The 25950-nt window shown below is 45.5% G+C and overlaps 1 protein-coding gene across 5 annotated transcripts in view; it reads left to right on the plus strand.

The window, feature by feature from the left end:
• WNK1 (WNK lysine deficient protein kinase 1) overlaps positions 1 to 25950 on the plus strand; it is a 1566458-nt gene that overhangs the window by 1378591 nt on the left and 161917 nt on the right. For all 5 annotated transcript variants that reach the window (XM_086952842.1, XM_086952840.1, XM_086952841.1 and 2 more), the window contains 4 exons: positions 2216 to 2289; positions 20812 to 21440; positions 22417 to 22619; positions 23005 to 23202. In XM_086952842.1, the coding sequence (XP_086808968.1) occupies positions 2216 to 2289; positions 20812 to 21440; positions 22417 to 22619; positions 23005 to 23202 (1104 nt within the window). The remainder of the gene's footprint in view (positions 1 to 2215; positions 2290 to 20811; positions 21441 to 22416; positions 22620 to 23004; positions 23203 to 25950) is intronic.

Below are 25950 nucleotides of genomic sequence, written 5' to 3' on the forward strand. Positions count from 1 at the left end.
TTCAATAGGCTGAGCGCCGGCCCGTTCACTCCTATCTCCTTGAGGCGTTTGACTAAGATGGAGGGAGATAGGGTATCAAATGCGGTTGTAAGGTCGAGCAGGACCAGAAGGGTAGTCTGGCCATTGTCGACCTTAGCACGGATGTTATTAGTGACAACAGTGCACGATTCCACCAGGCACACATCACCAGCCGTCAGTGCACGCTTTCACCAGACACACACACACACACCACCAGCTGTCAGTGATCGCTTTCACCAGGCCCACACACACCACCAGCCGTCAGTGCGCGCTTTCACCAGGCACACACACGCCACCAGCCGTCAGTGCACTCTTTCACCAGGCATACACCACCAGCTGTCAGTGCACGCTTCCACCAGGCACACACACCACCATCCATCAGTGCACAATCAATTGTGAGCGCATCCACAATTAACTATTGGAGCAATCGCAGTAGTGCGCACTTTACTTTTAAAAATAATTATCTAAAGCGCAGCATGCCACCACAAAAATAAATACACACATTTTTGGCCTACAATTAATAGACTTTTGTTGCAATTGGTGTTGCAATATTTAGCAATGCCAATAGCTCAAACGTAATTAATGCGAGTCCTATTGCATTGCAAATGCTTGTTTTGAATGATGTTAAAGGGCAGGCATGGTGCCCCTCAAGGCTTTTTTGAAAGTTTTAAAGTCTTTTATTGTGCTGGTATTTTAACCTTATTATTGGTCTAACTTGTGCCTGTGATGTTATTGTTTTCTTTAATTAATGTTGTTCCTGCGCCCAAAAACCTGCAAAGCATTTTTTCACACTCTACAAATAAAATAATTAAATCAAATAGTTATTCGATGACAGGCCTTCTCTTGAGATCTGTACTTTTTCCACTGGATATTTATGTGACCCGTGAACTGTATAGCACTCTGTTCTTTGTCAACCCTTTTTGGAAACTGAAATAACCTTTCCTGACCTTTTATGTGAAGCGAACTTTTCAGGTTTTGCCCAGTGAAGTAACGTGTTAAGTTCTTCGAGCAGGCTTTTTTTTTTTATCACCTACGGAACATTAAGGCGGCATGGAAGTATCAAAGATGTAAAATCCTAGCTGACTATAATCTTGCATGATGTTGTTATGCCATTTACAGCTTTTTGCACACATTTGTGCTTTTCTGTTAGTGCAAAGTCATTGTCGGTGCCTTTCCAGAGCCCCATGGCAATCAATACGGTTAATAAAAAAGTGACTTGGACTATAGCCCACACTTGGTATAGATTGTATATTTGTAGATTAATCACTAGATATTTTTTCATGTCCTACTTGCAAACCGACTTGGGTGAACTATTTCTGGTCGTCATTGCTGTTCCACTGGATCGTACATGCTCGAAGGTCATATAAGGAAAAAGAAGCTAGTGGGCATAGAGAAGTTGCAGGGTCATACTGGAGATGTGGTCCAGCCTGTTTTCTGCCAATGCACGTGCGCTGTACTTGTCCCTTTGAAGGTTGGCCACTAAAGTCATATGAAGGAAAAAAAGAAGTGACAATGAAGGGTTCAAGTACATATCTTGATATGGTGTACTTAGCATTTAAAATAAATGGTGGTTGAGGGGTTAGATTTATCTTGTGATGTTTTAGAACACTGAACATGCCACTATTAAAAATGGTGGGTCGAAGCAGCAGATTGATTCAAATAGGCCAATGAATAATACAGGGAAATGTATTCCTGCCCAAGTACAGGACTCCAGCAGACAGGATATAGTGTACTGTTTTCATCTGCTAGGGTTCCATCTAATAGAGATGGTCAAAACGGCTGGTTGGTAAACTATACTTCAGATTATCATCTCAGTGGAATAACCTAAAACTGAAGGATGATGGGCTGTGAAAAAACTTCCAAAAGATTAAGAAAGGGCCCTGAGAACATAATGGAATAGACCAAGTGTATGAAAACAACACATAGCAGAATGTGGAGAATAAAAGATAAAGTGAAAGTATAACCAAGACCCTGTAATCCAGAATGAATTTGAGGGCAATTACAAATCAGGAGATTTTTTTTGCTTATGTTTTTTTTTTACTTTCTCCTATTTTGATTGTAGTACTGTTTTGTTTGTATGGTTCCATTTAAAGAGATCCAATGCTCCCTGTTGTGGATACACTGTGAACATCTTTCAAACAAAGAGAATTGTTTGACTGTCTGTGATTTATTTCAGTTTATTGCTTTGTTGTTGCAGGGTTACAGAATAGAGATTCTCCTGCAGGAACACTCAGCTCTGGGGTTGGAGTTCTCAAGATGGGACGATTTCAGGTAAGAGCAACTTATTCTATTTTTTTGATCTGACTTGATAGCGCAGCTTTTGCCAAACAATAGTGTAAGCATTACTAGAGAGGGGTTTTGGTTTCACCCACATATTGGGAGCCAGGAGTACATGTTTTGATTGGGCAGACGTTGTGTGCTTCCACAAGAAATGCTTGCCCTCCACGTAGCTGTGATCATTTGTTTGTTCATCCAGCTGCTTTTCTTCGATCACTAGATAATCAATGTTGTTTTTCTCTGGTAGCAGCAGAGTTGGGAGGAGGGCAGCCATTAACTTATATAGATTTTTAGGTCTGGCTTGACAGTTCAGCGGACATCTGACCTTTCAACCAACAGCAATATTCTACAGTTCTTTGCTTCCACACAAATGCATATATATACCTGTGCTATTAACTTGTGCTGCTTCAAAATACCATGCAGCATTCCTTTAAAGCCGGACCTATAGGCATTAACAATTCCTATGTTGTAAATTGTTTTAGCAAGCGTTGAGATTCTACTGAAAATCCCAATCGTCAAGGAAAGACAATCCTGTAGGTGGCCCTTTCTCTCAGTCACACCATTTAGGAGTGCCTAATTTCCCATCAGAAAATACCATTCGAGAAATCTGAGAGGGAGAGAAATTTTTTCTTTGATTCCTGATTTGAAATTGCCTTTAGGCATCCCAGTTTTCCTTCTCTGAAGACGTTTGCGCTACATGGCCATAGTTAAGTGAAAGTGCCAGAAAGGGTGATTTCCGTTTGAGACTTCTCTGGATCCTTTCCTGACAACATGAGTGGTCTCTTAAATTGCTTGCTTCACCATCACTGTTTTAAAGAGGCGTGTGGAGAAGTGCCAGATGCTGGCTTTTGAGGCATATGTCACAATGCTTTTCATTGTTGTGGCATGATACACGCTCAGTATCAGAACCTCAAGGATGAGCTTCAAACAAGGTCCCTGTGATCTGTGACTCAGACAGATCTGAACCCTTAAAATATGGTTCATGGCATCGCTGCTTCAAAACTTGGTTGGCTTTACCTGTGCCTTCTAAGGGAAGACTTAGTCTTCATGATGCAGTTTGTAGTCTACATGGTTAAATCACTTCCCATTTAGGCGACATAGATTCTCCTGCAAAACTTCTTCACTCAATCTTAGGATTTCACTCTCTATTTTTACCCCTGATGATGTCCCCATGTTTAATGACAAGAGGCACATCATGTAACCTCTGTTAAGTGTAGACACTGCAACCTCGAATATCCTTGTCGTGCCCAATTTGTTTTTTGTTTGCATCCAGGTCTTTTGCAACTACTCAGAACATTTTTCTACCTCCTATATCTTTGAATGCCTCAGAAGAAATACAGGGCTCCAGGGTTGGATCCTCATTTTTAGTAAATGCCCCACCATTAGATTTACTTATAGTATTGGCATCACAGAATAAGTTACCATCGTCTTCATACTAGATAGCTTGTCCAGAAAAGGAGATAAGACCTATGGAAGTTTGGGTCTTGGTGACCACAACAGTGAGAGCTGAAATTGCCACAGGAATGTTTCACAAGTATGACAAGTCATTATGGGAGTTTCTTGAGCATCTCATTGGCTACCCAGAGATTTGCATGAAGGATATATTCTGTCAGAATGGAGCATGAATGCTCAGAAAACAGTCAATTAATATATTTAACACTGGATATTGTCATGCTGTTGCCTTGTGGACAGCTTACAGAATGAGACTTGCAGACACTGTTGTGAGTGACCCATAAAAACTCTGAATCTGCAGTTCTAAAAAGATTCAGTATGTGAATACAACACAATTAATCAAATCATAAAGATTAAGACATTCAAAAGCATAGGTTTCGAGGAGTAATAGTAAGAGTTTATAAGATTCTAAAAAAGGAAAATTAAGAAGGTATTCATTAAAGTCCTGTTCAAACATCCTGTCATCATCAAGCACTGAAGTTATCAGAAAAATTGAAACGGGGATAACCTGCTGTCGGCACCAGCTTGTAAACTCCAGCAACCTAATGTAATGACCTGCTCCCTTTGGTTTTGAGCACCTAGGTGGGTGGGTGTAGGCTCAGTAACCAGTTTTCAAAAGATTAACAAAAGATACAAGGGTGCCTGAAATTCTCAGAATGGATGTATCACAAATTGAAGTGTGTGTCCCTGAATATCATGCTGCTACAATTTGAGTGTTAGGTTTCCACCAGGCAAAAAGTGCTATTGAAAAAAGGCACCAAATCACAGAAGGACAAAGGACTTTGCGAAAGATACTTTATTGTAGGAAAGAAGATTCCAGCTCTTTGTGGTGTGACAACCAGCCAACGAATGGATGACTAAAGAATGTTAGCGTTCGAGCACTTTTGACCAAAGGAGGCTATATGTATATTTTCATATTCCTGTTCACAAAAAAAAACATAAGATGTTCTTGAGACTTGTAATAAACAGACCTGTAGCAAGCAGTGTGTGATTGTAGATGCATGTGTTGCGTTCTTCTGCCATCTAGATTTCTGCCTGTGTATTTATTTTATTTATTTAATTTAAAGGTTTTATGAAGTGCGAATATGACCCGTCAAGGTGTCAGATTGTACACAAAGCATGCAAGATTAACTGGGAAAGGTAGCAAATTAAACATGTAGGTAGTCGGGTAAGTAGTAACACAAGAACAATCCAGGTAATAGAAGGTAACATGCAGAACAAATGCATCATTGAACGTTAAAACAAAGCTGTAGACCAGAAGTAAAAGTTAGTACGGGTGGCTTCCGGTCTATCATTGCTGATAGCTATTCAAGAGCAACCCTTTGACTTCTTTTTTTAATGTGGCAATCGAGGGGTTGGATCTGATTTCGGGAGGAAGAGCGTTCAAAATTCTCAGAGCAAGACCAGAGAAGGCTTGTTTTAAAGTTGTCTTCTTATTGAGGATTTGTGGGTTAAGCAATAGATTATTAGAGATGCTTAAGGATCGATTTACGCCAGATAGTTCAAGTTTTTTTTGCCAGGTAAATTTGAGTGTTATGGGGAAGCGCTTTGTGCGTCAAGCAGGCAATCTTGAAACAAATCCTTGCTACGAAGGGGAGCCACTTGAGATTAATTGAGTCTGGTGTGATGTGCATGCATTTTCTTGAACCTGTGATGAGTCTGGCCACAGAGTTTAGAGTAGCCCTTAACAGGGCCAGTTTGGCTTTGGGAAGTCCAGCCAGGGGACCTATTCTGTTTTCGTAATCTAAGCAGGAGATAACTAAGGGTTGGACAGGAAGGGTTTGATTTTCCTTAATGTGTTGAGTTGGTGATTAGCTTCTCTAGTTGTTGCACTGATGTGGTCATGCATATTCAGGTGTTTGTTCAGAGTTATGCCTAATGATCTAGTGGAATTTACAAGATGATGAGTGCAATTGAGGTCCGTTAGTTGTTTGAGCCAGTCTTGAATGAGTCTATAGTGTTTGTGAGGGGAAATCAGTTGGAATTTGGTTTTCAAGTATTTACTATATGGTGATTGTGAGTTAACCAAAGTTGAGAGTTATGGTGTCTTCATATGTAGACGTTTTCAAGAACTATTGCGTATCCTCTGAGTACATGTAGAAATGTATGTTCAATTGATTAGTTCATAATTTCAGTGTGAGGTTCTATGAACAAGTTGGACAGCGTGGGTGATGGTACAGATCCGTGAGGCACTCCATTTGAGACCGAATTACTGTTGTAGAGGGAATGGTGGACTTGAACTCTTTGAGTTCTATTATGTGGGAACGAGTAAAACCAATTAAAGCCTGGTCCTGATACCCCATCCTTTTTTTCAAGTAGCTCAAGCAAGTGGTCATGTTTGAATGTGTCAAAGACAGAGGAAAGATCAACGATGACTAGGCAACTTTCATTCTCTTCCAGTAGTCTCAAGGCGTCATCAACCATGTGTGTCAGTCCAGTTTCAGTACTATGTCTCGATCTAAAGCCTGCTCGAAATTAGTCAAGGAGTTGAAATTGTCGATGTGATTACAAAGTTGTGTGTACGCATTTCTCAAATAGTTTGTCTAAAGTCATGATATTGGAAATGGGTCTGAAGTTGTTAGGATCAGTTAGATCTGCAGTTGGCTTTTTTGGAATGGGGAGACTTGTCCAACACTGCGGTAATCGAGAATCAGTCCTTGCAGGAGAGATTTGTGGACAATTTTAGACCAGAGTGGGAGCACAGAGGATATAAGTTCCTTGAAGAGATTGGCAGGAAGAGCATCATTGAAATGATTTGAATGTTTTAATGAAGATATAGTTTTGAGTAGCTCTACATCGTCTTGGAGTATAAAGTTATTCCACATGCGTGATTTTCAAGAGAGTAATAAATAGAGCAAGAAGAAGGGGGACTCATCTGGGGTAGAGAAGAGGCAGTGGGCTGGGCCGTAGAGTGCATTTTTGGTGTGATGTGTAGTATTTCTAGTTTGATCTTTCTTGTCTTTTCAATGAAGCGTCCAGAAAATGCCTCGCTGCTAGGGGTGAAGTCATTGAGTGTAGAATGTTGGTAAGTTGAGTGGTTAGCTTGCTGTTTGGTGATTTCAAACAATTATATCGACCTGTTTTTTGCATGGTCGAGCTGTGAACTAAAGTGAGCAGTTTTGGCACTGCGGATATGTTTGTTATATGTAGTTCTGGTCACCCTCAGCTGCTTAATGTTTGTTATGGAGGGAAAGTTTCTCCATGACCTCTCCGCCTGCCTTAGGTTGTGTCTTGACTCATTAAGGGCGCAGTTGAACCAGAGTTTGGAAGGTTTGTTAGGAATTCTTTTGAGTTGTTCTGGAGCAATTGAGTTGAATATATTTGTCATGGAGTGGCTGTAGTGTTCTGTGAGGTCATCCAGGTTTGTCAGGTTAGGGGGTGGATGAAGTAGGTTTTTACTGATCCTGGTTAGCTCCTTTAAATTGATGTTCCTCAAGTATTGTGACCATTGTTTAGCCTTATGAGGTTGTCCTTGTGTGCACATCACACTTTCCAAGATCCAAAATGAAATTAGATAATGATCCGACCAATCACAGCGTGATTTGGCATTCAATTGAATAATGTCAATAGCAATGATTAGAATCAAGGAGTGGATCCCTTGATGTGGGTTAATTAATTGCAGGACTGGATGAAGTTTAGGTCAGAAAGTCCTTGAAAGTGCACATAAAAAGCATAACTTGCGTTGTTCCAGCGTAAGTTAAAATCCCCTAGGAAGATATGATTAAGGGGTTTGTCAGAGTTAAAGGTTATGGTATCCTTTAATTGTTGTACAAAGAATAGATTGTCACTAGGGGGGTGATAAATCATGTGGAGAATGCAAACTAGATAGTCGTTCGAGTTTTTAATGCCTAGGTGCTCACAAGTGGGCATCAGATCTTTTTTTGTGTGTCTTAGGGTAAGAGATAATCTAAAAATGCAAAATGTGCCACCCCACCTCCGACTTACCAAGGCCTATCTAATCTGATGATGTCATAGTCTGGGGAATTAGAATGTTTGCATTACAAGTTGTTTTTCTTCTTCGAAGAAGCTTCGGGTCATGGGATGAAGTGTGATTCCTCCCTTAGTCCACTAAGTGCATACACTCAGACTTCACCCCAAGATTTTTTTTTTCTGCATCGTGTTCGGCAGAGTTGTGTAATAACTCTAAGATTGACATGTTCCCCATCTCTCGCCAGCTCAGCTGTTCAGTAACTGGGACAGACAATTGAAGAAAAATCTTTTCAGGTCGACATTTAGCGAAGTGCTATAGAAATTGAGAAGCAAGATGATCATGCAAGTGTGTGGAGTCTTGGTTGATTTCTTCACCTCCAGTACAAAACTCAGAGAATGTGCACAGGTACGTGGTGATGGAATGAACACTCTTCCATTTTTACCCACAGCACAAAACCAGGACCCCTCTGACTGATCACCATTGCATTTGCAGCCTGTGCCTCTTTCTCGAGCACAATGAGGCCTCCTGTGAGTGGACAAGGAAATGTTATGGTACTAGAGGGAAAGGCGTTGGGCGCTTCAATGCCTACCAGATGCCTTTGACGAACATGACCGCTCGAGATCAAGACATAGGAGGCAGAACCCTCTGGAGTACCAGTGCATCAACTGATGTCCAGTCTGCAGATTGTATGTTCAAGCGCATCCGCGGAGGGAGGAACTTGCGGGAACACCTTCGACCTCTGTGGGAACAAAAACAAAAACAACTGGCAGGGTGACAATGAATACTACCCCAGCGCCGAATACTTGTTAAAAGCGCGGCACATCTGAACATCCTAGTGTAGAGGCAGAGTACCGCTCCCAAGGAAATTGGGCATCCAGCCCTGAGCACTTGAGAAAAAGAGTCAGTGTATCTGATACAGCTGCCTTCGGGCTCCGGTTGACAACAGGACAAGATTTTGGAGTGGATCAGACTCCAGAGGAAGGGGGACGAGCACCACCATATCCTGACATCCTTGCCCATGGAGTCTCCCAAAGCTGCGATTTTAGTGCGGACGTCTGTACCAAATAAGCACTCTACATTTAGTAAAAGACTCTCAATGGTGAGATCAAAAGGTTCAGAGGCACCCATTCTTGAAAGGTTAGCAGAGAAACTCTATACAAGGCAACAAATACTTTTTATCCACCCAGAGGCCTGAAAGATGTCTACAAATCCACCTCTGGGTTAAAAGTCCTGTACTTTGACTCTGATAACTAATAAGCAAATACTCACATTTGAAGAGGAAATAGTCATCGAGGAACCTCATCTTCTATCGCCACAAGCCACAAGGACATACAACCAAACCCTCCTCCATTGCATTCTTTACCCAGGCACTCACTTCCACCATCCTCTCTGCACTCGTATTCACCTCTTCCACCAGGGTCTCCAGCGTGTTCAGTCCAGTCTTACTTTGACACCAGCAGCTTTTATCAGGAGGGAGGACCATATGATAAACCAATGGATGTAGAGCGTGAGTTTAAGGTGTCTGCCAATGACCCTCTCTACAATAGAGGGCAATTCCATCCCCATTCCGCCCCCAATTCTCCTGATTCAGTTATCCATACAGCACAAGAACAGGAATACGCTCAGGCAACTGGGGACACTCCCTGTCCACATAAAGAATCCAAGTATATTGGCACTGCAGGGAAAATGTTTACTGTAGGGGACCGCTACTCGGTGGTAAATCACCAACGGAGCAGTAGGATTACATTTAAGGGAATGTTCCAACAGGATGTAGCAATTGATTGTCCTTAGGTCTGGAGTGGGGCATTGTGGACTTAGCCACTTGTTGAATAAAGAAAACTGGTCATGGTTGCAAAAGGCACATTGCATTAATATGTTTGAGTCTTTCCTTGCTATCATGCAACTTAGCGGGTCTGTATTTTTTCATATTCTCCCAATCCATGCATGTCAAAAGTTCTCAAGCAGACCTTACTGAGTGATGATACTTATGATAAGTGGTCTCTAGTCCTTTTTAACCAACGCTGGAGATGTTCATGAGATGGACCCACACTGATTCTCCTGTTCTGGATGAGCCAGCGTCGCTCTCAATGCATTGCTTCTATATAGAAATGTAAACTCTTGAAAAAGTCCTTAAAAGTCAAACAACAGTGTATTCCTATGCCTTGAAATTGAAAAGGTTGTTACTGTAGTCTCTTTAAGTGTAACATATGAACATGCCATGAAAAGACAGTACTTCCCTAATTTAGATCATCTTCTCCACCTATCCAAGATTGCTTTCTATTTCTCCACCGTTAAGGATCATCTAAATACAATTACTTGGAACTCAAGGGTGAGCAGCATACACGCTCATTGCACTTATGAACCCTACATGCCCTCCTGTGGCACCAAAGTACTCAGTTGTTACATCATTGTCTCTCCTTCCTGTAGCATCTCTGATGTATTCTCCTATTTCCCCCCTTCCCTGCCCCCCCTTTCCTCTTGTGGTCAAACGTTGCCAACCTGTTCGAAGATGTTCTAACACCTCGTATACTCAGCAGCTCTTTGTTTCTAGTTTGAGAGTGCGTAAAGATTTTCTAGAGAGTATTCAGAAACTTGTCTGTATTTTGAATCCGCACAAAAGGCATCATTTCAACTTGTCACTAGGAAGGATTCTTTCCTTGTAACTATCACCCCAGTTTGCACAGTCAGGCCCTAAACTGTGATGTGCCTTGTCATGCGTTCTATAAGAAGGTGATTATGAGGACTCAGTCAAGCCTTCAGTTGTCATATTGACATGTTCATGAAACCATTTACCATACCAACTTTCTTTTAAAATTATATTTGGTGGAGATCACTTCACACTCTGGATCATAAGAGAATGTTGAAATTCTACTTCTTCTAGCCTAAATATCATATAAAGTGAGAACATGTATGGTTAAATTGTTAACCTATTGAAACTAGCTTAGCCACAACTAAATAGTTCATTTCTCAGTGGATAGTGTTTCGCATTTTACTCAAATGGCTACAGGTCTCTTCCTGGCAGACTGTAAACGACACCCTAATAAGTGCAAAGCAGCTACAGTGACTTTAGTAACGAAAGTCCCTTTTTCTTTTAGAGTTTTTTTCTACAGATTTACAAGGCAATATTGTTTTGTGTCTGATGCCCAGGTCGGCCAGTCCTTATGGAAACTCTGAGTAGATTTCAAAATCCCTTAACCAGTATTCCACTTTTCATATGGAACAGGCTTGCTATTCAATTCATTGCCTATGACTGTTAATGAGATTCCTGTGGAAGAGAAGGAAAAATTACTTCTAATCCTAGTTGTTCTCTAGGGGAATCCTCTAGAGTTATGACCATTCTATTATCTGAAAACTTCGAGGAGGTAATTGTGCAGCTCAGGGTCCCACTAACGCTGAGTGTTTTAAGACAGATGTTGACACACAAAGAACAGTGCCCAGAATATTTAATTGACATGTAGCGAGTGTCATGCCTTTACAGTAATCTCAACTGTTCAGTTTCTGGGACAGAGAGCTTGCTTAACTTCTAAACAATGTTATTGTCTATCAAACTCTGTTATTTAAAGATTGCTGTAGGGGGACAGTGGACCCATTTCATCGGTGCTCCGGACCCCCACAGCCTCTCCAGCTGCCATCCATCGCATCTGGGCTGTGGTTTTGCCCCCATGGCAGCACATCAGTGACCTGAGCAACCTGCTGGCCTTGGGGGCTCTGCTTGTCTGTGGCGCCCTACTGGGATCGACGAGCTGTGCCCCTGACTTGTCCCAGCAGGTGGCGCTGTCACCATCTTGCCTGGGGCGCTACATCTGCAACCCAGGCCCTTGAGCCTACAGACTGCGGAGGCTGGCGCCTAGAGGGTGAGCAGTCACCAGAGAAACAGTGATTCTGTAGTAGGGGATCTCTGTGTATAGTCATAATCTAGTGAATAGTCCCACCCATGTGCGCGTACCCTGGAACAATCAAAAATAATCTCTTAAGCGGTTTTTAGTGCAGTCCTGCATAGACACTTAAGAGAAAAATTAAAGACAAATAATGCAGCCTATACCTACAAGGCTACACTGTCCAGTACTTCAACTAGAAATGCAAAGGATATTCCACCAATATCACATTTACCACAGTCTGCCAAATTTCACTCACAGAGAAACTTCCCCTTCACCAAATCCTTGGAATGATAGAGAGGAAGGGAAGGACAGACAAGGCCCTATAGGCTGCCATTATGTGTCTGGAAAAGGGATAGCGTACCTTTAAGGAACTCTCCAGAGACCCTCGGTATCCCCTGATGCACAGCAAACTCCTTTTACTTTCAGTTCTTTTTCCGGCTCCTTCTAGCAGGACCCTGGAGCATTGAGCTCTCCCTTTTTGGGTATTTTTCAAGTTTTGTGACTGTTTCACTTGACGTCTGACTGCTTCTTTTTCCTTTTGCTGGGGTTTTTGGCCATTTTTCTGTCGAATATGCCAGCTTTGTTCGACAAGTGCCCTGAGTGTTCCAGGAAGAAAGCTAAATCAGACTCTCACAGAGTGTGTATCCTCTGTCTACCATCATCTCATGTCCCTGAAGATTGTGAGATTTGCCAATCTTTCTCCAAGAGGACCCTGAGAGACAGGGAGAAAATTCGACTCCAAGGCCTGGAGGTAAGGAGACACCAGGACCAAGATGGGTCTGGGCATGGAGAGACTTCGTCCTCTGCCAGTGCTTCGCCCTCTGGGGGGCTCCCCAGTCAAGATAAGGCCAGAAAAAGGCACAGATCTACGTCGATGGCCTCGACGTCGGCGTCGAGAGGGATGACCACCATCTGCTCCCCGTCGTCCCAGGACTCTGGGGCGAAGCGACGTCTATGTCGAGGGGACTGACGTCGAGGCCTCGGACGAGGTCGACGTCGAGGACTACATCGACGTCAAGACACCGTCGACGTCGAGATCGGTCCAAGACGCCCCGGAGTTCGCCGTCGAGGCGACACCGCTGTTCGCCGTCAAGGTGAAGATAGTTGACGTCGAAAGGACGAGAGTCGACGTCGAGGGATGTTGTGACATCGAGACGTTCGACTTCGAAGAAGAGATCAACGTCGAGGAGAGATAGGTCGGCGTCAAGGGGGCGATCTAGGGCCAGGACTGTGTCCTCTGCCTCTGTGTTAACCCTGTCTTCTGCATCTAAGAGCCCATGGTCGTGGCGGCGCCGGCGCTCAGCCTCCAAAAGATCGGCCTCTAGGGCATCTTCGTCGAGGCCTGCGCAGAAGAAAAAGAGGAGAATGATGAGGTCTTCGGACTCTGAATACTCTCAGGCCTTCTCACCTTCTAGGCCCCGGATTCCTACGCCTCCTCTGTTACCTAATGAGACCCCTCCTCGTCCTCCTCCGGTCCCCCCTCATCAACCTCCCCCTCCTCCACCGCGGCCTGCTCCGCGGTCTATATCTCTGCCGCACCTACCGTCACCGCCTACGAGGCCTCCGCAAACTTTGGTTCCGGTCCTGCCTCCGCAGTTGCCGCCTCCTTTACAACCAGTGGATCACCCGAGGCCTAGGAGGTCTAGGTCACGGTCCAGACGGAGACACCGGTCAAGGAGTGACCGTCGCCCTTCATTGCGGTCTAGGCGTCGCCACCGGAGGGACAGGTCAAGGTCCCGTCGTAAGGATTCTTCCAGCGCCAGGGAGTACTCACCCACATTATCGGACTCCCCCCGTACGAGGGTGTCACCGGTCGATGACATAGTCTCGTTCCAAGAGGTGCTACTGAGAGGGGCAGCGAAGCTGGGGATTAATGGGGCAGTTCCCACACCGTCTACGTTGGTAATTTTCGAGACCCTACACAAGCGGCAGCTGTCTCGACCCTTATTGCCCTTGGTGCCGGGTCTGGAGGAACCGGCGATGGAGCTCTTCTTGACTCCGGCATCAACAAAGTCCGCTCCTTCCCGGCTGCAGAAAAAGTATAGGACCCCAGACTCCGATCCGGCGTTTCTTAGATCGGACCCGGTACCGGATTCGGTGATCCTCACTGTGGCCAGAAAGCAGCATGCTACTGCCCCGTCATCGATGGTGCCTCCGGATAAGGAGAGCTGTCTGCTGGATTCGGCAGGACGAAAAATCTGCAGTACGGCAGCTACGTCCATAAAAGCCGCTAGTGCCACTGATCTCTTGGGTCGGTATGAGCGGTCTTTATGGGAGTCCCTGCAGCAGTTTCTAGAGCACCTTCCTAGGGACAGGAGGGAGCACTTCCAGGAAATCGTCAATGAGGGCATGATGTGATCCAACCAGGTTATCATCTCCGCTGCAGATTCCTCTCTCTTGTCGGCTCATGGGTACTGCCACAGGATTATTCAAAGACGCCATGCCTGGTTGCGCTTAACATCGCTGAAACCAGAGGCACAGCAGAGAGTCGCCAATCTGGCTCAACGCTATTTGGGAAGCATGCAGATGATTAGATGGCCCGCATGAAGGCGGAGGCGGAAACCCTGACGGCTGTCGGGTTGGAAGAGCAGAAGAGAGCCTTCCGTCCCTTCCAGAGACGTTTTGGTGCCCAGGGAAGAAGCCAAGATCGTGAAGCTGGCCAGCAGCAACAACAGCAGCAGCAGTACCAGCGAAGGCCCTTCCAGAAGCGCCAGAGGGGCAGGGGCGGCCAGCAGCTCTCGGCGACGCCTAAAGGCCCGGCTGGGTCTAGGCCCTGAGGTGTTACTTCCTCCTCATCCGTTAGCCGCTCCGGTGGGGGGAAGCATACAAAATGACTTGGCAGAGTGGAGAAAAATTACTCTGGACATGTGGGTGCTGAATATTGTTTGCAATGGATAGTCTTGGTTTAATCAGCCCGCCTCCAGCGATTCCACCAGTTTGCTCGCAGTTCCAACTGCGCGAGCTCCAAGTGGAGGCCGATACCCTGTTAAGGAAAAAAGGGCCATAGAAGACATTCCTCTGTCCCAAAGCGGAAAGGGTCTTTACTCGCGGTTCTTCCTGGTGCGCAAGAAGGACAAGATCGAGTTCAGGCCCATTCTGGATTTGCGACAAGCAAACAAATGGATTAGCAGAGAAAAGTTTTGCATGCGGTCTTTGCATCAGATTTATCCTCCACTGCAGTAAGGAGACTGGCTTTGCGCAATAGATCTTCAGGATGCGTACTTCCATGTGCCCATTGCACGGAAACACCGGAAGTTCCTGCGGTTCCTAGTCAGCGCCAACCACTATCAATACACCGTACTACCGTTTGGTCTGAAGTCTGCACCCAGGACTTTTTCAAAATGCATGGCTGTGGTGGCAGCGCACCTACGAAAGAACAAGGTGTTTGTCTACCCTTACCTGGACGACTGGTTGATCAAGGCCTCCACCTTCCAGGAAGCACAATTGCACTTCAACAGGACGGCCGTCCGGCTGAACCAGCTGGGGTTGCACATAAACATGTCCAAGTCGTTCCCGACTCCTGTCCAGTGCCTACAGTACTTGGGAGCCTCCATCAATACGCTGTCAGCAAGCGTGTTTCCTTCGGAGGGGAGACGCTTATCGATCCTTCGGAAGGCTCAGGCTCTCATGGCGGTTCCATCTACAACAGTGAGGACTGTGTCTTCTCTTCTGGGGTCGATGGCCTCTTGCATCTTCCTCACGCCACACACACGCCTCCACATGAGACCGTTGCAGGAGTGTCTGGAGGATCCGTGGGACCAGAAGTGGGGGAGATGGGACAACAGGATCAGGCTGTCCCTGCATGCTCAACAGTCCCTGAGGTGGTGGTGCTCAGCAGAGAATCTCATCAAAGGGGTTCCATTCCACAAGGACATTCCCATTCAGACTATCATCACAGATGCATCTCTCCATGGCTGGGGAGCGCATTCTAACCATCTACAGATCCAGGGAACGTGGTCCCCAGTGGAATCCACGTATCACATCACTTTCCTGGAACTCAGAGCTGTTCACTTGGTACTGAATGCCTTTCAACCGTCCTTCCAGACTGCCTCCTTGCTTGTACAGACGGACAATACGACCACAACGTATTACCTTAACAAGCAGGTGAGTTCGAGATCGCGCACATGGTCACAGGAAGCGCAGGCGATCTGGCACTGGCTGCTATCCAGAGGACTGACGATAACGGCTACTCATCTACCAGGTGTGCAGAATGCTCAGGCGGACGCACTCAGCAGGATGATTCGAGAAAACCACGAGTGGGTCATAAACGACGAGGTGCTCGCAGGCGTCTTCGCCAGGTGCGGCACTCAAGACGTGGATCTGTTCGCCACCGCCGAAAACAGGAAATGCAGAGACTTCGCCTTGAGGTATTACCAACCGGGGACTCTGAGGAACGCGTTATGGATCAGCTGGTCAAACAGCTTTCTGTACGCTTTTCCACCCATTCCCTGATTCCGGCGGTGCTCATCTAGCTGTCCCAGTCCAGGGCACGGATGATCCTCATCTCTCCGAATGGCCCAGACAGTGGTGGTTCACGGACCTGCTTCACCGGTCTCTCCTGCCTCACCTGCGACTGCCGTGTTGGCCGGACCTTCTCACGAAGTTCGGGGGGCAGATGGTGCACCCCAACCAATCATCGTTGAGTTTGTTGGCATGGCTCCTGAGATAGTGCAATATGGCCACCTGAATCTTCCTGAGGATTGCATGGACATACTGAAGGAGGCTAAGCGACCTTCCACTAGGACTTCTTATGCTTACAAGTGGAAGAGGTTCTGCATCTGGTGCACGTCTAAGAATTATGATCCGACGACATGCAAGGAAGATGTCATCCTTCCATACCTTTTGCATTTGGCGCAGGCTGGCCTTAATTTCCATTCCATTAAAGTTCACCTAGCAGCGTTAACTGTGTACAGGAAATGCCCTTCATAGACACCCTTCTTCCAGATTCATGTGATAAAGGATTTTTTGGAAGGATTGAAGAAAGTGTTCCCTCCTGTTCGGTGTCCTTTGCCTTCTTGGGAGCTTAAATGTGGTGCTGTCCAGGCTGATGAAGGAACCTTTTGAACCTATTCATAAGGCTTCACTGCAGCACCTATCGTGGAAGGCGGCGTTCCTTGTGGACATTACATCGGCCCGCAGGGTGAGTGAAATTCAGGTATTGTGTTGCCAGGAACCTTATGCTGTGTTTCATGCTGCTAAGGTTGTGATGCGTACTCGCCCTAAGTTCCTTCCTAAGGTAATCTCTGATTTTCATGTGTATCAGACTATCACTTTACCTACGTTTTTTCAGAATCCTTCCACTCCAGCGGAAAGGTCTCTTCATTCCCTGGATGTCAGGAGGGTGCTGAAATTCTATCTGGATAAGACCAAGGATATTCGTAGATCAGACCAATTGTTTGTCAACTATGGGTCGGTCAGGACTGGTCTTGCTACCTCTAAACAGTCCATATCTAGGAGGATTGTGTCCTGCATCCAGTTGTTACCAAAAGACTAATAATACCTTAAGAGGTAAGCCTAAGGCTCATTCCACCAGGGGAAAAACGGCTTTGCTACGTAACGTTCCCATTGCAGAGATCTGCAGGGCTGCCACGTGGAAGTCGGTCCCTACCTTTGCCAAGCACTACTGTCTGGACTGTGATGCCAGAGCAGATGCTCAGGTTGGACAGGCTTCGTTAAGAAATCTGTTTGCACAATAGTGGGGTTGTATTTTTTTTCTCCACCGCCGGGTTAGTTGTGGGGATGGGCTTGCCATTCTATTCACTAGATTAGGACTATACACAGAGATCCCCTACTACAGAAGGAGTCATTTCTTACCTGTAACTCCAGTTCTGTAGTAGGGGTATCTCTGTTATAGTTATAAGCGCCCACCCTCCTCCCCAGTGGAGAAAATGGTACTGTAATGTATGCTACAGGCCTTGCTTTATACACCTTCAAAAAGAACTGAGGGTCTCTGGAGAGTTCCTTAAAGGCACAGTATCCCTTTTCCAGACACATAATGGCAGCCTATGGGGGCTTGTCTGTCCTTCCCTTCCTCTCTATCATTCCAAGAATTTGGTGAAGGGGAATTTTTATTGGTGAGCGAAACTTGGCAGACTATGGTAAATGTGATATTGGTGGAATATCCTTTGCATTTCTAGTTGAAGAACTGGACAGTGTAGCCTTGTAGGTATAGGCTGCATTATTTGTCTTTAATTTTCTCTTAAGTGTCTATGCAGGACTGCACTAAAGACAGCTTAAGAGATTATTTTTGATTGCTCCAGGGTCCGCACACATGGGCGGGACTATTCACTAGATTATGACTATAACAGAGATACCCCTACTACAGAACTGGAGTTACAGGTAAGAAACTACGCCTTGCAGCACATGAAATCACCTGGACCCCGCGTGGCTTGAGGAGAGGGGGCTCAGGACAGGGGAGCCATAGGCATGAGGGCGGGCCAAACCTGGACATTGGTGGTGCATGCCTTGACGGTCCGAAACTCCCAACCTGCATCCTCCCAAGTGTTTTGCCTACCTGGCAGTCCCCTGGGCTGCCAAAGCTTTTGCCCCCAGACAGTTTCGGGCGGTGCCACACCAAGAGGGGAGACCTGGTCCAGTGTGGTTGCTGAGGTGGCCTCCACTGTGCAAGCCACAGACTGCAACACTAACGGGGATACCCGCAAAAGCCCCGGAATGCCGAGAGCCCCATTACTGAGGACAAGGAGCCTGATCCAACCGTTGCCAACTAGTTGGCGAGTTCCCCATGGGACACCCTTGACAGTGCTCACACATATCTGCTTGAGGACCCTGTATCCTCAGAGGAGCTACAGCGGGCCCTCAAGAGCTTGCCCCTTAGTAAGAACCTAGGGCCTGAAGGCCTTCCTATAACTTTCTACTGCAAATTTCTACTGCAAAAGCAAAACCAACTGTTGGCCCTGATTACCTCTTTAACTGCTGCTTCAGGACTCACCTCCACTATGTCTAAGGCTGAGATCTCTTTGATCCCAAAACTGGCCAAAAACCCTTCGCTCTTTGCCTCATGTCGTAATATTTGCAAAACTCTATACCAATATCTGAGCTTACAGGCTGGAACTCGATCTCCTGTGTCTTATAGACCCGGATCAGGTCCGCTTCATCAACAACAGGAAGGGTGCGGACAATATCCGCCGTCTGGGCAACGTAATGGAGAAATCCCACTGCCACGCTATCCCGGCCTCCCTTCTCTCACTGGACGCGGAGAAGGCCTTTGATAGGGTCTGTTTGCCATCTTGAAGGCCATACTCCAGAAGATGGGTCTAGGCCTTCGATAAATGACAGGATTATGGCCCCTTACACTTCCCCGACCACAATGGTTCGAGTCAATATAGGCCTGTCCCAAGCCTTCGGAGGGGCACTAGGCAGGGCATCCCCCTTTTGCCCTAGTGGTAGAACCCCTGGCGACTACCATTTGACAGACGGAGGAGATAGTGGGGATACCAGTCAGAGGGCGAACTCAGAAGCTTGTCTTATTGGCTGACAATCTACTGACACTCGCCCAGCCAGATAAAATCCCTCCCAGTGCTCGTCCGCACACTCCAGACTTCCGAGGCAGTTTCAGGCTTTAAGATCTACCTGGCCTTGACTATCCCCACAGAAGACTTCCCAGTGGTCCAATCCCTTCTACCCTTCCAATGGGCCCCTAGATCTAGCCAATACCTGGGCCTTCTGCTTACCCCAACCCTGGCTACCTGGCCGATGGCCAATTGGCCTGAATGTTGGAAATCCATTTTGGAGGACCTCCGCTGATGGAAACCTCTCCAGGTTTTGTGGCTGGGGCGTTTAAATGGGGGCCAGATGTCCCTCTTGCCAAAAATACTATACCTCTTCCAATCCTTCCCTACAACAATCCCGCAAAACAAGAGCTTACGTCTCCAACAGGACATTATTTCCTTCATTTTGAGGATGGGCTGGTCTCACTTATCCACGCAAAACTGATGTTCCCTCGGTACTGAGGAGGGCTGAGATGCCCCAACGTCCTCTAATATTACTGGGCCGCACACCTCTGCTTCATCTCAGAGTGGGTGGTACTTGAGAGCGACAAGCATTGGTTTCATATGAACCGTGCTGTGGCCTGTCGCCCCTCTGGAACCAAGTGTGGCTACCCAGACATGTAAGGCCTTGAAACGCCTACATTGCCATACCCACAAAAAGGGTCCGTGACGTTTTGAACAAATTTGCGTTAAGACGCAGCATTACTGCCTTTGCTTAGCACCCTCTTGGCTCGCAAACCCTAAATTTGCCCCAGCTCTGCAACTCCATTCCTACAGCCACTGGAGGGAGGGTGACTGCTGTACACTTCCAGATCTCTTTGAGGGGGATTCCCTCAAGTTGTTTGAACAAGGTCCCCAGAATTCCCTGGGCCCTCTCCTAACCTAACATGCAGGGGGGCACCATCCAACGGACTTCTTTTGAGATCATGGTTAGGTCCTTCATTGGGTCCTGTAGGTTCATCTCGCGCTGGTACTAGGTCCATCAACAGTCCACCCCTATCCGCCAGCATTCTTACCAAACACAATGGCACACTGAAATTGGGGAAGACCTGCCCATGAAACAATCGGAGCGCCTATGGTGCGACATTCCACAGATTCTGAAAAGCATACCCCAACGCAGGACTACTTACAAGGTCATGACTCATTGGTACCTCACACCCACCCGACATCACGCTATTTTTCCCTCAACTTATCCCATGTGATGGCGAAGTACCTCAGCGCCAGTTAACTGTATGGTGGTCATACTTCAGCATTACCACCTTCTGGAAGGAAACCCATAGCCATATTAGGGGGACAATAGGCTACCCAATTCCAGATTCATATTAAACAGTGCTTTTCTGTATTCGACCACCACACCTGCAGGCCATGATACATGCTAAATGGCACATAATCTCTCTCGTGCTGGTAGTGGCTAAGCAACTCCTTGCTTTACATTGGAAACAGCCGGCTTTTATATGTGAAGTATGCTACTGCTTACATTAGCTGTGGTGGCATTGGTTAACACAATGTACTGGAATACTGTGGTCTTGCTGCGTCCCAGTCACTATGGCATCCATTGTTGTCTTTGTGCCACAAATTTTCAATAAAGAGGTGTTTTTTAATAAAAGAATGATTTGGGCTTTGGTTTGTTAGAATTGGGGATTAGGCGGTACAGTAATTCTTAGATTATAATTGTAATTTTAACTAATACACTATTGTGGAGTTTTGTAGATTATAGGTGGTGAATAATTGCCTCCTTTGCTTCTAGGTATCTGTTGCAGTTGACGAGGAATTGAAAGAGGAGGACAGAAAATCAGCACGATCTTCAACCACTAGTTCAACTTCTTCGTCTTTGTCTGGAAGCAGCCCAGAGAGTACAATGGTGAAGCAGACATCCATTGAAAGATCTGCCCCAGATGTTGTAGATGGTGCTCATTCATGTAAAACTAATACCACAAAGCTAGCGTCTGCTTGTTCAACTAAGGTTGGACGTTTTCAAGTGACTACAACAGCAACAGATCAAGTTGGCCTCTTTTCAGTGTCACAAACTAAAGATGAGGTGACCTGCAGGACATACCAAGATTGTTCAGCTCCGAAGTCCGAGCAAGTTATTTATCCTTTATCAAAGAGAAGGATGTCTGAACCAATCGAAAGCAGTCTAACTTTGCAGTTAAATGGGCCATCATCTGAGCTGGATATTGCTTTCCTTAATGAGATGTCCAAAAAGCAGGACGACAACTTGGGCAGCCCAGTATCTCCCCAGCCCATGGGCTCGAAGATTAATATGGGTATACAGAGTCTAAGCAACTCTTTCAATTCTTCCTACATGAGTAGTGATAATGAATCTGATATTGAAGATGAGGACCTTAAGAAGGAATTGCATAGACTGAGAGATAAGTAAGTTGAAATTCAGAACGGCAAATCTATATAAAGATATGTTTGGAGTAAAAGACTTTCCCCCACATGCATCAAGCATTTTTGGAGTCGCAAACGGTGCGATTCCTTAAAATCTGCCGTTTGCGATTCCAAAAATGCTTTTTGGAATGCATCATTATTTTTTTATGAAAATCGCTAATTTTGCGACTTTCCAGAATGCGATTGCATTTAAGGAATCGCAATTTTGCGATTCCTTAAATGCAATGCATCATTCTGAAAACAAATTGCGAAATCAAAGATTGCAAGTGCAAATTACCACGAGGTTGAACCTCGTGGTAATTTGCGAAAACTGTTTAAAATGTTCTAATTTGCATTTTAAACCATGTCATGTTACAGACACACATGTCCTTAGGACATGTGTGTTTGAAACATCCATTTTAAAATACATTTCAGGGGTGCAGGGGGGTCCTTTGGACCTGCACCCATGCAATGCATCAACATTTGCAAATTCAAAATTGCGAATTCGCAATTTCCATTGATTCCTATGGGCCTTTTGGCCCATAGGAATCAATGGGAATAGCGAATTCGCAATTTTGAATTCGCATATTTGCGATTCGGTAAAAATTGCGATTTTTACCGAATCGGAAATATTAAGCACTTTCTATGATGAATCCTTATTTGCGATTCGGTAAAAATCGCAAATTTGGAAACGCAAAACGGGAGTTTGATGCATGTGGGGGAAATTCCGGGGATGATATGAAATGTTATGAATTAACTTTAGTAAGCAACTTTGGGATATTTCTCCTGTTTCAGATGTGTAGTTTACAAAAAACATTGACTGAATAAGATTTTCTGCAGTTAATTATTTTCATAATAGATGTTTTATATGCAATTGGGTGATGTGTTAGAACTTGAGTAATCTACTCATGTTAAGGTTTACCACTGCAGGTATTAATATACCATCATTCCTACTGGCCTATCATTTATTTTTACGTAGGCACCTCAAGGAGATTCAGGAGTTGCAGGTTCGACAGAAACAGGAGATTGAGTTGCTGTATACTGCACTTGGGAAAGTTCCACCTGCTGTCATTATCCCACCTGCTGCACCCCTTTCGGGCAGGAGACGGAAACCCACAAAAAACAAAGGCAGCAAGTCAAGTCGTGGTAGCTCACATGGCAGCAGAAGCCCCCAGCTGTCAGGTACTTATGTAAATGTACTGGTGGTGTTGCTACAATTATCTAGCTTTAAAGACCTTCAGTCATTGCCCATTATTGTTGTTTCCTGATTTGTTTTTTTTTAGCTGCTCCAGTATATAGCATGTTTTATTCAGTGAGCTTTAGTTAACCCCCAAATATTATCTTGTCACTTTTTAACAATTGTTTTTCCTTACTTACGGTTTGTTAGTCTTCCCTTGACCTTTCCTTTTCAGTTCTCATTGCTCTCTATCATCTCTAAGTTGTGCAACCCTTTTAGCCACATAACTTTTTTTTTAAGAGATGCCATTTTATTAGTAGATTGGATATTTCTTTTTTAATGCTGAGGGTATTCTGTTTTTTCACAGTTGACATGTTCTGTTTTCCCCAGGAAATCATTCTTCTTATAGTGCACCTTCAGCCATGTTCCCACAGCAAGGATATCTCCTTCCTCCCGACAGTGTACCTGAGAATGGACAAAACCAGCTGTCGCAACCTTACCGACCTTCTCCCTCAACTGAGAATCTCTGCTCGGCTTTCACCAGTGATACAGCACTCTCTGTACCCAGTCTGTCTGCACAAGGCCAAGGTAAGCGCTCTCATGAGAGAACGGTTCCTTGCATTCACATTTTGAATCGTTCTACCTCCCTAACATATGCTGTCCTTACCTTTTCCATTATCCTCCTCACCTTTCTCATTGCCATCATCAAACATTATCCAAAAGACGCTTCATCAACCAAAGAGCTGTGCTTCATTTTAGATATTTGTTTTTACATTTTATTAGCTTTTGGTTAGTTTACCATATATATCTCAAAGTGGATAATGTCAGTCTGATCATTTCTCTAGTTCTATTTCTATATGGATCAAGTGATAGTCATCACACTTTATGATATGTCCTACCCACTACTCGTGTGCCAGTTTGAGTAAAATAACTGGATACCCTCGCCAAACTTTGCCAGAATAATCTTTGCAGTTTTGGCATATTAGGTGCGTGTCTTGCTGACTAACTGAGAGGGGATACTTGGTACTTTTGAATGTAAACATCATCATAGCAGAGACGCAGGAATATCTTACTTTCATCTAGCCGCAGATTCCTTATCTTAGAATCCCCCACAGTGCCAGACTGGATCCGGAAAGAATTTCAGCAGTACATCTGCATGTCGGTAGAGGGCTTCGAGCGACTCCGCAGCGACATCGTCTCACGAATTTGGCATAATTGGAGTCCATAAAAGCCCTCCCCAAACTGACATCTGTTTCTTCTTTTCCGCACCAGCAACTCTGATTCGCACTGCAGTTTCTCTGGCTGTTGTATTTCAGCTTACTTGATGTTTTTTCGTCAACAGAGCAGTGTGCCCACTTTTCTACTCTTCCATGTCCACAGGCTTCAAGCCTTGAGAGTCCTGTAGACGATAAATGTCCACCACCGACCTCACTCAGTTTGCATGTAGTGCCTGGGTGAGAACCATGACTCCAAAGAGTGCGAATCCTGTCGCCAGCTCCGAATGAAAGCACACATGGAATGTCGCATGAAGCTCCTTGAGGCGTGAATGTCCGTTATCAAAGTCTTCTCTTCGTCCTCTGTCCCCTATGCACTCTGCAGTCTGACCGCGTGTCCGGGCTATGAGCCGTTCCTGTGGGCATCATTCTCCTTAGACGTCCGGAGGTAAGTCTTGATGCCGGCGTTAAAAAATGCAGAGCCTCCTGACGTTGTCGCCTATCGCTGGTTCCCGCTCTTCTTGTGAAGTGTCGGACACGAGTCGGCCCGCATCTCCCCACCTATTCTAGGGCCAGGGCGACTTTGACCCAAATGAGACAATATTCTCAATCTCTTCCTTCTATTCTTAGGTCATCACCTCCCTCTGGAGTGCCCTTCCTTTAGGCCCAATGGAGGTGCATGAGGTTGTGACTATGACCACGCCGGCGGGTCAGGATCTTGTCTGTCAGCTCCCATAGTGGTGCCGTTTATGCTATTTCTGACATCGCGGCGTCACCTTCTCGTCGTCGACTGGCTTTGGTGACTACTCCGGATGCCGCGCAGATGGAGCTGACTGTCTCAGACTCCCTTTCTCTTATTTTTCCGACTGAAGACCATGGTTGTGGAAGTACTTCAGATGGTGTGGTGTGTCCACCTCCCATTTCGGACACAATTTCTCGCCCTATGCAGTCTAGCTGGTTACTTGACCTGGGTGATGCCAGTGGCTTAAAATCTTCTCCAGCCTCCTGTCTCCTCTTGGTTTGGCTACGGAGGCGAGTTCTGCTCTGGTGGACATGCTCAGTCAGGTTTTGGTCATACTGGTATTACAGCTTCTTTCTGTGGAATTGTCAAAAGACCCTTCAACAGTCGTTCTACATCCTGACCTTTCTAATGTTGAGCCTTTACTTCCTTATAGTGACTTTTTTTGGTTATCCTGCTGGGTACTTGGCTAAGCCTGAGACAGGGCTCCCTGTGGATCGCTCTATTTCTCAGACATTGCCCGCCCCAGGGGATCCGTTCAGTCTTCTTAGACATCAGTCTACTAGGAGTTTTGTGGTTCAGGCTGCTTTAGCCACCCAAAATATAGTTTTTTTCCCTCCTGTTCCTCCGTAACGAGAGGCTAGGAAATCTAATGCTTGTGGTAGGTGCATTTTCTCTTCTAGTTCTGCCCTGCACTCTTTGAACACTTCTTGTGTCCTCGCCTGCTTCTCCCACACTTTATGGAACTAAGTGGAGTGCCCCTTGCCGTCCCTTTCGGAGGAAGCCCGAAATGCTCTTTTTGGAGGCTGTGCAAACGACTTAAATTGAATTGCCTTTTGATGGCGCTTCCCTTTTTGATGCGCATGCCGACTAGGCTTTATGCAGTTCAGAGATAGTCATTTTGGTATGGAGTCTTAACTCTGTTTTACTAAGGTTGTTGGGGATAGTTTGGTTCCCCTTCTTTTGACTCTTGTCCGCATTCGTAAGGCGGAATAATCTCTCCCCTCCAGGATTACACCAGGTGTGGTGTTCCTGCTTTCTGCAGGTACTTTCCTTATTTATTCTGTCAGTGACCGGTTTAGTTCAGCCATCTAGAACATATCTTGCTAGGCGGTCTTGTGGAAGTCAGTTCTTTTAGCTTCTTTTTGTAGGCTTGATTTTTCCTACTCGAGTACTTACTCTGTGGTGGGTATAGCCTTGTTCCCTGTTTTCGGGGACATTATTTTGTATGCCTTAGTGGCCTTTTATGAATTATCTGCATCTAGTATACCATGTGGGAACTTCAACTTTTCTCTGCCCCCTCCATATGAGCGGCACTGTTAACAAAGGCAGGCACACTCTTGGGCTGGTTAACTTTCGTTCCTGTCTTTGACCCTCCTTAGT

The sequence above is a fragment of the Lissotriton vulgaris genome, chromosome 1_2 (genome assembly GCF_964263255.1).
Source record: "Lissotriton vulgaris chromosome 1_2, aLisVul1.2, whole genome shotgun sequence".
Taxonomy (NCBI): domain Eukaryota; kingdom Metazoa; phylum Chordata; class Amphibia; order Caudata; family Salamandridae; genus Lissotriton; species Lissotriton vulgaris.